Below are 17177 nucleotides of genomic sequence, written 5' to 3'. Positions count from 1 at the left end.
AGACAGAGCCTCTGAAAAAGGCATTTTGATTAAACCTTTCCGAATTAGTTTGTTGTTACGCTCTGCTAGAATGAGATTACTAAAACTAGAAAAAAAAGTGTCAAAAATCAGCATTAACATGGGTCCAAACAGTAAACGCATCAAGCATGGCCATCAGAATTGGGCATCTTACGCCCACACATCACACGGTTTAAACCCAAACTTTGTCTGACATAGCACAGGCAACAAAGGGCTATTCTAAAGGAAAAAAAACAACAACAAGGGAATGAAAGGAGAGAATACCAATGATGGTAAAAATACTACAAGTGGTAAAAGCCTACCAAAAGCAGGAGAGAAAAGGCTAAACTGAGTACAAAATGACAAAGTTTGAAGAAAAACTACACAAAACACCACACAAATTTCCACTTAGCTTTGAGAGAAATGGCTAAGAACGCAGCAAATGAGATCTGGAGTAATTGTGAGAGGGGCATTACAGGTAGGTCTTAACTGAGTTTTTGGCTGGCGCGAGCATAGAAATGCCCATGTCGGTTCCAAGAACGGAACCAAAGTCCCATCAGTAAGGAATGAATAAAGATTTACAACATCAGATTGAAATGTTTCATAAAATAACACCACACGTTGTGACTCTAGCATCCCACATCAGGAACGCTTTTTGACTGGGTGTGCAATGACAACCTCACTCGTCTAACAAACTAACCTATTTCCTATCTGTTGGATAACATGCAGATCCAACTCACCAAATGCTCATTTTATTTTCCTATCCTTACAACTACTCCACACATTCTTAAATTCTATTATTGCATCCCCCAGCATCAAGAGGTTTGGCTCAAATATCCACATTTTCCCTTCATTAAATCACAATGAACATTAAAGGACCACTGTGGGTAAAAACTGAATGCTTCCTTGAATGTATGCACATTCCAAACCTGCCAGCAGCAAAATTACTTTTTTTTACTACTTTTTTCTAACCTAGAATGTTCTCAAAGGGCCAAATATGCACACATGATCTTGTTTTCTTGGAAAAACATTTCTTACCCACAATGCACTGAGGGCACAGCTGATAAGCATATAATGCTTTTACTTCACATTCTATTCATTAACATGGAAGCAGTGAGAAATGCTGCCAAGTTTGAGAAGCCTCAGTAGGAATGTCAATAACTGATTTGCTATGACTCTTATAAATTTGTTTCTCTGACATGCGTTACAAATGATTAAAAAGTGCTTAGCGAGGTGAAAGCAAATTAACAAAACTAACCTTTTTACAAGGATGGAATGAGAGCTTCATGTCCTGTTGGAGCACTCCTTCCATGCATTATTTTTTTCCTCAATCAGCAGGATAATCTGCCTTACAATACCTCAACTAGTATAGCAACACACATTCAAAAGAAAGAGTACAAGGCCTGTTCATGTCTAATCTTTACTTTGCAGCAGTTCCACAGTAAATCAGACAATTCATTTAGGAATCTTGCATATACACAGATCAAAGTATCCCTAAAAATTTGACCAGTAAAATGCACAATTTGAAATCCATTCCTGGTACTCGCACAAATATCTTTGCAAAGTAACAGACATTTAGCTTCAAGTGAATTGCTTTATCACATAAACAGCTTCATATAATACATGCTTGTGCATGATTCACCTCTAGCATCTATAAACACTGCTTTACTTTGCACATGGCCCTGCACTTTTTAATTATGCATTATTTTACAGTTATATGCAACACTCCCACAGGAGCAAAATTTCAGTAGGTTTATTTATTTATTTTTTAAAGCAGCTCTAAATGAAAGAGGTGCTAGCATGTGAATTCGTGGGAGACTGGGTAGCTTTATGAACCCCCGTGAGAATAAGTAAGAAAAGAACTGCAGTACCTTGCTGTGTGTTTTTACCCTTTAGCAAGCAACTTTAAACTTCAACAAAATTAGCCTAGGTCTAATGTACTGCTCTCAAGCTGCACTAGAGAAAAAAAGAGAGACCGTATCCAGTGGGCCTACCTGGTTAACAAATGGGCATCATTTTCAATACGTGGAAATGTGACAGCACAGCTGATAAGCATACAATGCCATGGTTTCCACCGTTACATCAACCTTACATTCACTTAACATTGAAGGAGTGAGACATGCTGCCAAGTGTGAGGACTTGGCAGATTCCTCCCCCAACCATGTGGGATTTCTGTCCTAGTCAGACTCCTCCCCGCACATGATATTGGGGCTGAATAAAATCTCATATAACACTTTGTCTCCTTTGCTTATGTAATTTCACCTATCGCATCTTAAACTTGCTTGCTGAAGCAGTGGAAATAACTGAGGAAAAGAAATGCTGTGATTAGGGAGCGGATGCCCTTTAAGTTTGTCTGTATGGCTTCCACTTTACAGCTTTGATACCTACTTAAACAAATCCTATAAGAACTTGCAAAGTTTGTCTAGAACTGCTCACAATACATTACATAAACCCTGTATGCTTACCTATAACATCAAAGTCACCCTATACTCCACAAGAGGTACATTCCAAACATGCAACCTGCTCAAGAAAAAGCAGTCTTGAACCTAGTGCTCTGACACGATGGACACAGAAACCTTGTATGGGTAGTGGACATAAGCATGCAAATTTCTCCATCAGCTTAAAGGACAACTACATGCTAAACCAATAATTCTTTTCCCCAATGTGTATTTCCCTCCCTACAGAAAGGCCCCCAAGCTTTAACCCTGTGGACAATGAATGAAATTTCGTGATGCTTTACAAATTTTCTCCCTTTCTTTTGTGTCATTTCATCTACCACATGTGAAAGCCTTCTCTCAAGGAAAATATACAACAAGGTACATGTAGCTCTTTTTTGTGATTTCACACACAAGGTCAAAATGATTCCTGCTCAACACTCACAACTCTGACTATGAACTATCATATGAAGTTGGATTATTTCCCTTCCTTCAGATCATAACACAATTTATGCATTTTGTAGTCTGAAAGTGAATAAACTGGATAACCACCGAGAGGAGCGACTGACTGGCAGTTTTGCAAGTCAAGAAATAAGAAGTTATGTACCTACCATAACGTTCCATGTTAGTTGTCTTCTCTCGCCTTCTTTCTTGCTTGATGGGTTCGGAGCCGATCCCTCGGCTCCGACTCGGCACTTGCTAAGCTCGAGAGTCACTTTTACCAGCTCGAGGCAGCCCCATATCCCATGATGCAAGGCGGTAAGTACCCAGATCTCGTTTGATGACAAAGGGCAATAGCACCAAGCAAAAAACACTTCCCAAAGGAAGAAAGAAAACTTACAGGATGGAAGAAGGACCAGGTCTGAATGGTCTTCAGCATAATAATTTCTTATAACAAGGTCTGTCCAGGCCAGGGGAAGGAGGGAGGGTCGCAAGAAAGAAGGCGAGAAGACAACTAACATGGAACGTTATGGTAGGTACATAACTTCTTAATGTTAAGTTGTCAATCTCGCCTTCATTCTTGCTTGATGGGACCGCGTCCTAGCACCTCTATCCTGGGTGGCTCAATGGAACAGACTCTTGAGGACTGTAGAGCCAAAGCTGGCTCTGTCCCTGGAGGCCAAGTCCAATTTGTAATGGGAAACAAAAGTGTGAGGAGTGGCCCAAGTGGCCGCTGCACAAATAGTGTCTAAAGGAAGTCTAGCTTGAAAGGCTGTAGAAGTAGCTAAGCTCCTAGTTGAATGTGCTTTAGGTTTTGAGCACAGCTGTTTTCCCCTGAGCAGATAAATTTCAGAGATGACCGAAGAAAGCCATCTGGACAAGGTCACTTTAGAAACAGGAAGGCCTTTTTTATTATCCGCATAGGAAACAAAAAGTTGATCAAATTTTCTAAATTTTTTTGTTCTGTCCAAATAATATCTAAGTTGACGGTGGACATCAAGATAATGTAGCTTTTGTTGAGCTCTGTCTGAATAGTTTGGGAAAAATACAGGGAGATCAATGGATTGATTCAAATTGGTCTTTGAAGCGACCTTAGGCAAAAAGGTTGGATTAGTTCTCAAAGATACTCTGTCTTTGTGAAAAACCAAATAGGGGGGTCGAACCGATAGAGCATGAAGTTCAGACACCCTCCTGGCCGATGTAATAGCCACTAGGAATAAAGTTTTCCCAAGAAAGAAATTTCAGGGAACAAGAAACAGCTGGCTCGAAGGGGGGAAGAATCAAGGATGTCAGCACTAAATTTAGATCCCACTGAGGAGGAGGAGGATTCCTGATTGGAGGCTTTAGTAGGAAAATTCCTTTCAAGAAGGCTCTGCAGAGCCTATGGGACATAATATTATGATCTGCTACCCCGACTTGAAAGTTGGAGATAGCAGCCAATTGAACTCTGACTGTGGAAGAAGAGGAGCCTGCATGAAAAATCTCTGCTAAGAAGTCCAGGACTGCCTGAACAGGGGCAGTGAAAGGATCAATATTCTTGGCCTTAGCCCAATAAGAGAAACGTTTCCATTTGCTTGTATAAATCCTCCTGGTAGAGGATTTTAGTGAAGCTACTATGATGTCTCTAACTGGGTTAGAGATCAAAGGAAGCCTGGCTAAGGAAGGAAGTGGAGCAACCATGCTGTGAGGTTGAGAGAAGGGATAGACCGGTGCAGCTGACCAGATTGGTGAATCAGAAGATCTGGCACTGGGTCCAGATGCCACGGCTGCACCAAAAGGTGATGATGGAGGAACGGGAACCAAACTTGTCGAGGCCAGTAAGGGGCAATGAGAATCAATTTGGCTCTCAAAACGGTAGCTTTCTGGATAACTTGAGGGATCAGAGGAAATGGAGGGAAGGCATAAAGAAGTCCCTGGGGCCAATCCTGGGTCAGAGCGTCTCTGGGGGGATGGCCTGGTAGAGGGAAGAGACAGAAGAAGTCTGGACATTTGCTGTTTTGGGGAGTAGCAAAAAGATCGCAACATGGACGACCCCATTCCAGAAAAATCTCTTCCGCTATAGATTGCTTGAGAGACCACTCGTGAGGCATGAGAATAGCTCTGCTCAATCTGTCCGCTACAATGTTGGTTTTCCCAGGGATATGCGTTGCTACCAGAAACCGATGAGAGGAGATCGCCCATTGCCATAGTCTGAGCGCTTCTCGACACAAGGGGTAGGACTTGGTTCCGCCCTGTTTGTTGATATACCAAACTACAGACATGTTGTCTGTGTGGACTGCAATTGTCCCTACGGGAAGAAAGTCGTTGAGGGCTTGCAACGTTAAAAGCACTGCTCTCATCTCCAGGACATTTATGTGCAGATGGTACTCGAACGGCTGCCACGTCCCATGAACCATCCTGCCCTGATAATGACCCCCCCACCCGATCAGGGAGGCATCCGTGGTGACAGTGGCTATCGTGGATGGGGGTACAAAGTACCTGCCTTGGTGAACCTGAGGAGATGTGATCCACCAAGCAAGATGATCTTTGCAAGTCTGTGTCACCAGAATCTGGTGACGATAGGAAGTTGTTGGTACGACCACTGTGTGAACAGCATCCACTGAAGAAGGCGCATGTAGAATCGAGCCAGGGAAGAAGAGTAATGGCCGCAGCCATGAGGCCTAATACCTTTAGAACCATTCTGGCCTGTACTTTCTTGTTGGCCAGAATGATCCTGACATGACTCTGAATGTCTGAAACTCTTTGATCTGTAAGGGTAGCTGACATCCGAACAGTGTTTAAGTTTGCCTATGAAGGTAATAGACTGGCAGGGCGATAAGGATGACTTTTCGAAGTTGATCGAGATGCCCAAATGAGAACAAAGATTTATTGTGTAATCCCTGGCTTGTATAAGCTAATGCCTGGTGGTGGCTGACAGGAGCCAGTCGTCGAGATACGGAAACACCTGGAATCCTTGACGTCTCAGGTGAGCCGTGACCACTGCCATGCATTTGGTGAACACTCTGGGGCTGTAGTGAGACCAAAGGGCAGGGCTCTGAACTGGAAATGACTGGACCCCAGCCGGCGGAGAAATCTCCTGGAGCGTCTGTGAATTTTGATGTGATAGTACGCATCCTGAAGATCTACTGAGCACATCCAGTTGTCCTTCTGTAAGAAGGGCAGAATTGACTGAAAAGTGACCATTCGGAATCTTGTCTTCCTCACAGACTTGTTGAGTCTGCTGAGATCCAATATTGGTCTCCAGTCTCCCGTCTTTTGGGGACCAAAAGAACCTTGAGTAGATTCCGGCTCTGAATGGTCTGTTGTAACTGGCTGAATGGCTCTTTTGCAGTAGTTTTGAGACTTCTAACTCTGCAATTTCCCTTAGACCGGTGGTACATCTGGAAGGGAATTTGAGGGGAAAGGACTTTCCTCGAAAGGAATTATGTAACCCTTGGATATGATCGACTGTACCCATCTGTCTTGAGTGAGGGAATGCCAGGCTTCTGGGTACAGTGATAATCTTCCCCCGACTGCCTCCAAGGAGGGACAGCCGGGCAACATCTCAGGGATGCTGAAAGGGCTTGTCAGAGAGAGGCTCTCTGTTTCCCTGGTTTTGGACCCCTCTGCCTCTAGAGCGGCGTCTGTTGTTGTTACCCCTCTGCCTCTAGGGGTAAACTGACCACGTGAATCCGGCGTGACTCCTTGGGATTTATGGAACCACATTTTTCCACCTCTCTGTCCTTTGGGGTAAGGTCTAGAAGGGGTGGAAAAACGGACTCCTACAGCAGAAAGAGTCTTGCCGTCCTGCTCGCACCTGGTCAAAGTTTCCTTCACCTGAGGGCCAAACAAAGCTGACCCATCAAAGGGAGAATTTGTGAAGGACGCCTTGAAGGGATCTGCAAAGTCACATAGCCGCATCCAGGCTTGGCGCCTAAGAGCCACACCTGTACCTGCGGCTCTACTCGCTCCATCAGCAGCATATGATATTAGCCGCATGGAGGAGTTTGCAATGGAATTAAGGGTTCCTAGCTGCTTAGCAATTTTTTCTTGAGCTCCTGCAGCTGTAGGATCCTGTACTACTTCACCCAGCTCCTTAAGGATATCCCTCTGGAGTCTGGTGAAGTGACATAGGTAATTCAGCGAACGCATAGCAAAGGTCGCTGAGGAAAACATCCGCTTACCGTACCTATCCATGGTCCTAGAGTCCTTATTAGGAGGATGGACGGGTACTGAAGGATCTGCAAGTTCCTTCTTGGTGGCAGCAGCCACCACCATGGCATCAGCGGGGACACCCTTAGTGAGGAATTGCTTGTCACACGGGGCAGTGATAAATTTTGAAGGCCTCCTAGGGACTGGCTCTACAGAGTCAGGAGCTGCCCACGCCTTTCGGGCAATAACCTGCATAAGGGGGTCGAAAGGCGGAGACACCCAGAAGGTGGAGGGCCGCCAAACGCCTCTAGGTATACTGACTCATCCTCAGAGGGATTGTTGGTGGTCCAGTTTCCCCTCTGTTTAAGGAGTTCTAGGATGTCTGAGAAGGAGACATCCTCAGAGGGGGATCTAGGGGATCCCTCTGACTCATCAAAGTCAGTATCTGAAGTGACAGACTCGGGGGAGTCTACATGTTTCCTCTTACAAGTCCTCTTCCTAGGAGGATCTCCCGAAGCATCAGGAGAATCCTCGGAAGAGGGGGAAATTCCCAATGGGGAAACCTGAGGCGGAGGATCTCTGGGTCCTGTAGCAAGAGAAGTGGCAGAGATGTCAACAGGCACTATAGAGGGAGGAGCTAAGGGAACAGACTGCTGACTGATACCAGTGGCCAGCACACTCTTCATCACCTCGAATGCTCGCCTCCCAGGCAGGTCCGAGAGAACCCGTTCCGAAGAACTAGGAACTCCAGGGACCACCGAAAGGGAAGTCTCAGAGGCAGATGTCGGAGCCGAGCTCACCAAGGCCGAGGCTCCAAGGGGAAGAGCGGGTTCGGACAAGGGTCCGATGCCACTCACCCCCTCGGAGGAGACCATGGAAGCCCGGCCACCGAATCCCTCTAAGGAAGGTCTCGAAGAGGAGATAAGAGCAGAGGCTGAAGGAACAGAAGGGGGTATCTGTCCTCCAGCCGTAGCAGTAACCATTCCCGAAGACTCCAACTCCAAGCTCTGGGGTAGAGTTGAAGGAGGAACTGTAACGGGGTGTGGACCAACAGTCGTCTGTTGAGACGGACTATGTAACATTTGGGCCAGTGCCTGTGACTTAAGTAATCTACTGACCACTCTCTCTAAGTCATGGTCTGAAAGCCTGGATGACCTTGAAGATCGGCTCCGATGGCTCCGTTCCGAAAGGAGAGGTGAAGCCGGAGCCGAAAGTATCGGCTCCAAGGAAGGAGACCTCGACCTCTTCCTGGAATGAACCATCGGAACCGATGAAACTATAGACCCTGTCGGAGCCGACAGCTTATCGGAGCAGACAGGTAGCCTCGATGCATCGGCTCCAGCCGGAGCCGATACAGCCACAAAAGTAACGGTGTCGGAGCCGATACCGATGCCTGTGCCACATGGTGGTCGGAACCGATCGGAGCCGACACCGAAGTGGTCGATGCAGAATCGGCACCGATAGCCATCGGTGCCGAAGGCTTAGTTAAGCCAGAATCGGCTCCAGCCGGAGCCGATCTCGACTCAGAACGAGTCGGAGCCGAGGCCGCAGGCTTTGACACAGAAGCCTGGGCCTTGGAAGATTTGGCAGATTTGGATGGAGCCGACTTAGCCGGAGAGCCCTCCGGCTTAAGAAGGCCCCTAAGTATCAGTTTGTTTCTTCTTTCCTGCAGGACTCTCTGGCTGAAGGAATGACATATAGCACAGGAGTCCTGCAGGTGAAGAGGCCCCAGGCAATACAGGCAAGAAGTGTGACCGTCTGTCAGAGACATCTTCTGACAGCACGAGTCACACTTCTTAAAGCCTGAGACCCTCTCTTTTGACATGGTATAAGACAACACACACACACACCAGTCAAAGAATTAAATTAAATATACCAAAAAGGTATAAGTAGACAAACACACACACACACCCTAACAGGGGGGGGGATGGGATGGGTAAAGTTTGACTAAAAAATAAGAAGAGACAGGTAAATTTCTGTCAGAAAATCTTTAAAATTAACTTAACTAAAATTTAAAGGGTTTTTAGTAAAAAGGGGCTAAAATATCAAGTATTTTAATCACTTACCAGGAGCTGGTAAAAGGAGGACCTCATAAGCGAAGCGGCAAACGAGATCTGGGTACTTACCGCCTTGCATCATGGGATATGGGGCTGCCTCAAGCTGGTAAAAGTGACTCTCGAGCTTAGCAAGTGCCGAGTCGGAGCCGAGGGATCGGCTCCGAACCCATCAAGCAAGAATGAAGGCGAGATTGACAACTTAACATTAACATTTTGGCTGTCCCATGAAAGAAAGAAAGCCACAAACTCACAAAAAATATAACGTTTTAAATAGCCATGACATTTTAGTTACTTCCCTTATACTTCTGTAAGAACTTTTTACAAGCTGCACAACAAATACAGGAAATTTATGCCCAAGAGTCACTGATATTTTTACTCAACACTTTACAGTACTTCTGACAATTTTTATTACAAGCGAATGGTAAAATGATACGACAAGGCAGACTACAGCTTTATAATCTTACCAGTTGTGTCTTCACAGAATACAAAAACACAGCAGCATAAAAAAAAAAAAATGTCAGACCCCACTAGAGTCCTCAGTGTTGAACTGCTCATACACTTTTGGTTTATACCCATAGTAATCTCTCAAATAAAAAAATGTCAAGCCAGTCAATCAGGAGAGCTGCACTTCAAGGGGGCACAACTGACATGCTAGGATGATGTAGATTGGTGTACCTGGTGTACCTACAAAAAAAAAAAAATTTTGTGAAACAAACGTACACGTTCAATGGAGGTGCAGTCCGTAAGGGGAGAGCAATCAAGATTTGGGGAGAAAGTGACACAGGAAACCAATACAAAACAAAAAAGGACTCTACAAAGTTCCAGATACAAAAAGACAGACATTGCTTAGTGTACAGGGATCACCCTAGAACTCTGAAGAGATCTGAAAACAGAACAAACACCAGCACTACCCTTTTAATAAAATAATGGCAGGAAAGTAATGCTCCTGAAGTCTTGTAAAGGGCAGAAACCCCCCTTTCAATTGAGTGGGAACAGAACAGATGCTGAAAACTAATGTACCTGCTAGACTGCAGCTACAGGAAAGACATTTATATGCTCTCAACTTACCTTAGAACCCCCTCTCCTAATGCATTAATAACCCGTTTTTGTGGAACCATGTCAAATGTCCTGTAAAGGTCTGAGAACTTATGTACTGACCACCCCTCACATCCACTACCCTGATTAAATACTTAGTGAAATTTAGACTCTTATCAGGGGAAGAATGATCCTATTATGAATCTATCATGCCTTGTGTACTGCATCCCAGTGTCCACAGCCATTTAGTTCACATTTTTATACATGAAGATGCGAATCCTGGCCTTAAACATTCTACCCGCTATTTTCTTCTTATTCTTACATATCTTCTTGTAAGGTAAGGAAACCAGCTCCATTACCCAAGGCACTTCTGTTCACAATTCCTTATAAAGATCTTGTGCTTTGTTCTGCTTACTTTGCTTCCTCTTTTTTGAGATGCCCTGTCTCTTGAAAATCACCGCCTTTTCCCTTTTTTCTGATGTTCTGTCTGAGTTAATGGCAGGTCAGGTAGATATACAAGATCCTGCAGCACTTACAGAGCATGGGAATTTTCCCCATGCCTGGTGAAGTCAGTATAACTCCCACCCTGGGTCTCCCTTAAAAGGTTACAAGTCTAGTGGTACTAATCTAGTCAACAAATTCATAGTACCATAGCAGATTACCAGGCTATTGACCTGGTGGTCATTTTAAGACTAGCCTTTTCATCCCAATGTAATAATGTGGAGGTACTAGTTAATACCAAAGACTGCATTTAGTGATGACTGCCCGTGTCCAGGAGGGTTGTGGGCACTATCCTTGGTAAGAATTTACTGTGCCCTATCCACTCATCCAGGTTCCTCTTGAACAGTGTCAGAGGTGCTTTGTTTCACATGAATTGGTTCAGAGGTAGGTACTAGGCTATTGGCCCTAGGGCATATGCAAGCCTAGCAAAACAATGTACCCTGGCTTTCGCCACCCAACAAAATTATTTTCCTGTGCCCCTGTCAAGCAGAACCACAGAAGTGATCCCCGGGGTGAATTTCTTATTACCCATCCAATCAAGATTTTTCTTGAAGAGTGCCAATGAGGAGCTCTGTTTGACATAGATAGGAAGTCTGTTCCAGAGTATGGGAAGTCTCTGGGACAGGAATCTATCCCTCCAGCATGTTCTGTTTATTGTGGAGACAAGGTTTAGGTCCCTAGAGCGTGTAAGCTGAGGGATTGGTAGCCTGTTCCGAAGATGTGACAGTCACTGGGAAATCATCTGTCCCTCCAGCATGTCCTATTTAAAGTCCCTGGAACATGTACCACAGACCCATTTCATTTAAGGAGATGCAGTAAGTTCACTAGGTTTTGTGTTGCTGTGAAGGCTAGGCACAAATCTTCCCTAAGAAGTCTAAGATATGGAGTATAGTAACAGGGATTTTAGTCTATGTAAGGCACATGCTGGAGGCCCTTAATCTACTTTGTTACAACCGTGGGGGTCTCTCTAATTGCCGAAAATGCTCAGTAAGGTACATACTGAATGGGTCGTTACACTTAATTATGGGCATTATGGGCTAGATAAGTGCCGAGTATAGGGGGATTATAACTTCTTTTGCTCTCGAGGTGATGCCTTTACTAATCAAGTGAGCTATTTGGAAAGCTTTCCTTACAGAGTTCGACATGTGGTGGTTGAAGTTAAGGTTGCATTCAACCTGCGATACCAGGTCCCTTACCATTTCATGGGTACTTAGGGTATTGTTATTGATTTGACAGTGTAGAGGGCCACTGTTTGTGCCTAAGGGAAGGATGATGCATTTCTCTGCATTCAGTTTGAGACCGACTACATCAGTCGTTGGTCGGTGTGAAACCATCCTGGAGTATACGGACATCTGAGGATTCAGTGATTGCACCTAGTTTGCAGTCATCTGCAAACTTGGTCAGCCACAACTCTTTAGGTTTTGACCTGAAGAGGAGAAGTATATACCAAACAGTAGAAGGCCCAGCACCGACCCCTGTGGCGCCTCACAGGTAACAGGTCTGCTGGTTGATGTGGAGTCACCCACTTTGATGATTTGTCTCCAGTTTACGAGCCAGATTGCAACCCATCTTACAATGAAGGGGTTTACATTCAGTTTGCCAAGTTTATCGGTAATGCCTGAATGTGGGATTGTGTTTAAAGTCTTTGCCAAGTAGAGGTATGCTGTGTGCACAGATATGCCCTCATCAATGGTCTTGGTCACAATTTCAAAGAAATCCACCAGATTTAACAGGCAGGATCTGCCCTTCACGAAGCCGAACTGGGTAGGGCCCAAGGTTTGGAAGTCACTTATGCCTTTAGTTATAAGGTCTATAAGGATACGTTCCATGGCCTTACAGATGAGGCTGGTCAGGCTTATGGGTCTAATTCCCCGGGTCTGTTGCTTGGCTACCTTTGCGGAGGGGAATAGGTGTAGCTGTTCTCCTTTCCACAGGAACAAAGCCTGTGGTTAGGCTATGATTGAAAAGGGTACTTAAGTGGGGACAATAGTTGATGTTTTAGCATGTTTAGAAGACAGCCTAAGATGTCATCTAGTCCCACAGAGTATGTGTTCTTTGCCTTGGACAGGGCTTTGAGGACCTGCTCTTCAGATATGTAAAGTGAGGGGGGGTTTGTTGTAAGTTAGGAGGGGGAGGGTTTGTTGCAAGTTAGGAGGGGATAAGGGAGTGAAAATTTCACCAAAGCTATCCTCTAGCAGGTTCGCTATCTCAGTGAGGTCAGTGTGCGTGATACCGTTGTCCATTATTTAACGGTTTTCAAGACAGACGCTTAACTCTAGTGATGTCTGATAGTACATGTGGTGGTGTTTTGTCTGATACCTGCCAAAGACAAGGAGGGATAGACACTAGGTGACCAATATGCGTAAGAGTAGGCTTTGTTGCTTGGCTGGGGACTCTGCCCCCAAACATATGACAGATTAGTTTACAGACTGCAGTAACTTGCAGTGGAGCAAGCGTGTCCGATTCACAACAGCAGGAAAGATGGAAAGAATCCAGTTGCAATTATGACAGACTATAATGTATTCTCTTTTTTAATTTCTTAAATCTTAAAGAATCACAAAAAATAGTGGTACTTATCCAGTCTGTCAGGTTTATACTTTGCACTGTGCAGTGGCAAACCAGGCTACCTTTCTGTTCATATGTATTTATCTATTTGAATTTGTTTACCAGAGTAGTATACTGATCAAAACGGACCATTTACAGGGATAGCCCAATACATTTCAGTAGACAAAGCAGGCAATCACAGCAAATATACCAATAAGAGAAACAGGTAGCAAGAAGAAATAAAACTCAAGCATTTAAAACTTACAAAACTAAAAAAACAGTAATTATAATGGTTCCAATAAATGAACAGTGAATTTAGGGTTAAGCCAGAGAAGTACATGTATTAGTGTGTACCAAAGTACAGAGGTGCACTACTTGGGCTGTCCTTGCACTACTATGGAAAGCATGTGGGGTAACAAGTGGTTCAGGGAAGAGGTGGGGGAAGACAGATATATGCCTAGGACACTAGGTGATATGTCCTGTAGACAGGCAGGCATATCTGGCTTCACCAAAGAGGTGCTTTTTTGAGTTGGAGACAAAATTTGGGGTAAGAGTCTATATTTTTTTTAAGTGCATGAGAAAAAAAGAGCACTGCTGTACAAGGAGAGCTTATACTGTGAAAGAGAGTGATGAAATTCAGTTTTGGGGGCGATGAATGAAGGCGTGGATTGTGAATGTCTAAAGTTGCAAGTGGGGACTGAAGTTTTGCTGCTAGGTGATTTCAAGTCTGGAGCTGGAGTAATTTGTATAGCTGTAATCCTTGTAGCAGGACATTCTGCTGGAAAAACAAAAACCTCTACAATACAAGAGAGGTCTTCAAATTTTACAGGCTCTGAAGTCATGCTCAACATCATACACATTACAAATTTTATCCACTGGAAAAACCTGCCTCTCAACGATATTTAATGGGAATAACCATGACTGCAGAGTACAAGTTAGATGCTGCCAAAACCAAATGCAATAGCTCATAAAAATGTTCAGCTAATAAAGTAATTCTCCAATGCCTTTACTCCAATCCCTTCTTGAACATGAAGAGGAGAACAGCCAGATGCCATCAGGTACGTGTTTAGTCTTTCAGAAAGAGAAGAACTAGACAGGAAAGATGTAGTGTATTACGAGATCTAAAAGGATGAATTAACCACCTGGGAACATTCAACTTGCTGAGATCCCACTGTTGTTGGTACAAGCCCTGATGGTTCCTACAGTCAAACACCCACAACAGTCAATCCGCTCTTCAAAAAAGACAACAATTCTGATGCATCTGGGAAACTGCCCCACCATAATGCTCATTTGCTAGAAACTTCAGGAGGTACTGTTCAGTTTTGTTAAAGGTCCACCCACTTGAAGCGGACAACTATGACTAAATGGAATACAAAGCTCAGTACTGCACAATCAAATGGTTCCCAAAAGCCTGTCCAATTCCACACAGATGTGCACTCCTTTCCCATCTGAAAGCACTAACTTAGTCAAAGACAGCTTGCTCTAATCCAGAAAAAAAAAAAAAGACTGAACACAGTCAGAGCAAATTTTGCCAGAGTTGCACTCCCAGGACGGTTAGAAACCTACCAGGGAGATGGGAGCAACCAGCACTTGGTGGGGCAGGGATGCTGTGAGGGCATCCCCACACATTTAGAAATATGGGAAAAGCATGGATAAACCATGCACTAAAATCTAAGGGTACCCAGGGTCTATATGATATGCATGTGGTGGACAAAGGTCACCAGAACATGCACCACATGCAATCACCCAAAAGCATGAGACCGAAAAAAATCCTTAGGAGCTACATGTAACTAACCAGCAATTCTTATCGGATCTACATTATATGAAAGAAAGTTCATATAAAACGTTCTAATGAGCGAAAATCCTGGAAATCGAAAAAGATAGTGGGGGGGTGTGCCCCCCACTAAATATATATTCCAACTCAGATCGCACTAGCGAGGAAAGGGCAAATACTCCAATCTTAACTCTACTGTGACCCCACAGCATGCATCTGGATTTCCGCTCATTAGAGCATTTGATTATATGAACTTTCATTCATATAATATAGACCCTTCTCACCCACTGCATGGAAAACATGATGCTGTTACAGACGAGCTATCTTCCCATGGAAAAGGTAACATCTCACCCAAAAAAGTAAAAGCTGTCATTACTCCCTCACCAGTAGGTTCTAGCACACTAGTACTAGTTGCCCTTTTTTTAATGGAAGGGAGGGAACAAAAGACAAATTTTGTTCAGAGACGTGTCTGCTGCCACAACAAATGGCAAATTAAGACCCCATAATTAGCAAAACACTACCCCATTCTAGGCAATCCAAAGGCTTGAACCCATCAATCATCTTACCTTTCTTGAAAGAGACATGTGACATGATACCAGACATAAGATCGCTATACCAATGATCAACACTCACAGCGGTTGATAACTAGTGCGTCATTCCCAGACAGGTTACACTACTTTTTTTCTTTTCAAAGAGACACTGTATCGCAGAGTTGGTACAATACAACGAAGGGGTATGTGGATGTAAGGGGTGTACCCTTCCCTGAAAAGGTTTTGTTTCTATTAGTTTTGAAAGCAACTCTAATTTTCTGAAATCGTTGCTGTGAGTCTATCACAAAATCATCAGAATTTCACTAAAATCCATGTGAACAATCCCAAAGTGAATACTGGTGCTACCTTCTGGATTTGGCTTAAATGCGCAATATCCAAATATTCACACAAACAGACATGGGGGATAAGTGCAACACACATTTATTGGTTTCAACTTTTTTCTCCACTCTCACAATCTGCTCCACAGCTGTGGCCACAGGATAACCAGCTTGCAACATGAAGACCACAGAGATCACTTTTATTTAACCTCCCATCTATAACTTACCATGGAGTTCACTTCCTTTACTGCCTGCCCAAAGGCGGTGGCCTGGAAACCAGTGGTGGTATAACTCTGCAGCAATGCATGGTAATCTACACCATGGTTAAAGTCATAACCTCGGACCTGGGGAGTGTCTTCTGGAACAGATTCACTGTGCCGAAGGACTGCTTCCACAGTACCTGGTGGTGCACCTGAAGCCATGCTCTAAAAAGGATAACGAGGTCGCTCTACCACTTGACTGACGCAAATATGTTGTTCTGCAAAAACAAATACATTTCCATTAACACATTTACAAAACGTGTCAAAAAACTTGTTACAGTGTTAACAGGTAAAATGCTGCACAATAAACAGCAGCACATAACGATTGAAAATATCATACAGCTTAATTTACAATGATCTAGGTCTGCATACAACTTTCAAAACACTTTTGTTCTGATACTATTAAACATGTAGGCACCACATATGCAAAGCACAGGAGGTTTAAGATTTTTTCTCTTGGAAGGGTTTGCATAATTTTTATACCTCAAGCAGACTTTACAAAATTTCCCCCATGTAAATAACAAAAGCTGGAGGTGTGATGGGAAAAGAGGCAAATGGGACCTTTTTTTGTGTGTGTGGACGAGGGTGCACAAGTGTCAAACTTCCCAGCAGAATAATTGTAACCAAGGAAATGTTTCTTTTGAGCAGGGACACAAGAATTGAACTGCCTAGACATAGTAAGGCCTTAGTAAGTTCAATGCAATTGGCTTCCAAAAACAGTAATTAACAGAAAACTGAACTACTGAGTATTGTAAAGGAGATAACATATACTGAGATGGAATTTTAGAAAAGGGAATAAACAAAATGCACAGAAACAAATGGGATTTATAGAACAGTACATGCAAAATGCAATGTTCAGGAAAAGTCAAGGTTTTAGGGACGGCAGGAATTGAGTTTCGTTCGTGTTTGTTTCTTTTGGCCTTTCCTGGTTAGGGGTCGCCTCAGCGGAACTTCGGTCCGCTAATGATTGGCAGTTGATTTTTACGTACCGGCTTGCCAGGCCTGACGCACAACCTTCAACGAAGGTATGCCCATTCACGCATGTCTCCACGCAGAAGACATGCTATCTAGCTGAGAATCGAACCGGACAGCGTCTTACTGTAAGACAACGCTACCGCAGCACCACCACCTCAG

At 44.0% G+C, this 17177-nt stretch overlaps 1 protein-coding gene across 1 annotated transcript in view; it reads right to left on the bottom strand.

The window, feature by feature from the left end:
* Positions 1-17177, bottom strand: part of DHPS (deoxyhypusine synthase) — a gene marked incomplete in the record, with an annotated part of 571286 nt that overhangs the window by 541313 nt on the left and 12796 nt on the right. The window contains 1 exon segment of the mRNA XM_044084725.1: positions 16011-16261. Within this exon segment, the coding sequence (XP_043940660.1) occupies positions 16011-16205 (195 nt within the window).

Source organism: Protopterus annectens, chromosome 9.part0 (genome assembly GCF_019279795.1).
Source record: "Protopterus annectens isolate FY-2018-M chromosome 9.part0, PAN1.0, whole genome shotgun sequence".
Classification (NCBI taxonomy): domain Eukaryota; kingdom Metazoa; phylum Chordata; order Ceratodontiformes; family Protopteridae; genus Protopterus; species Protopterus annectens.
This window is presented reverse-complemented; position numbering and strand designations above follow the sequence as displayed.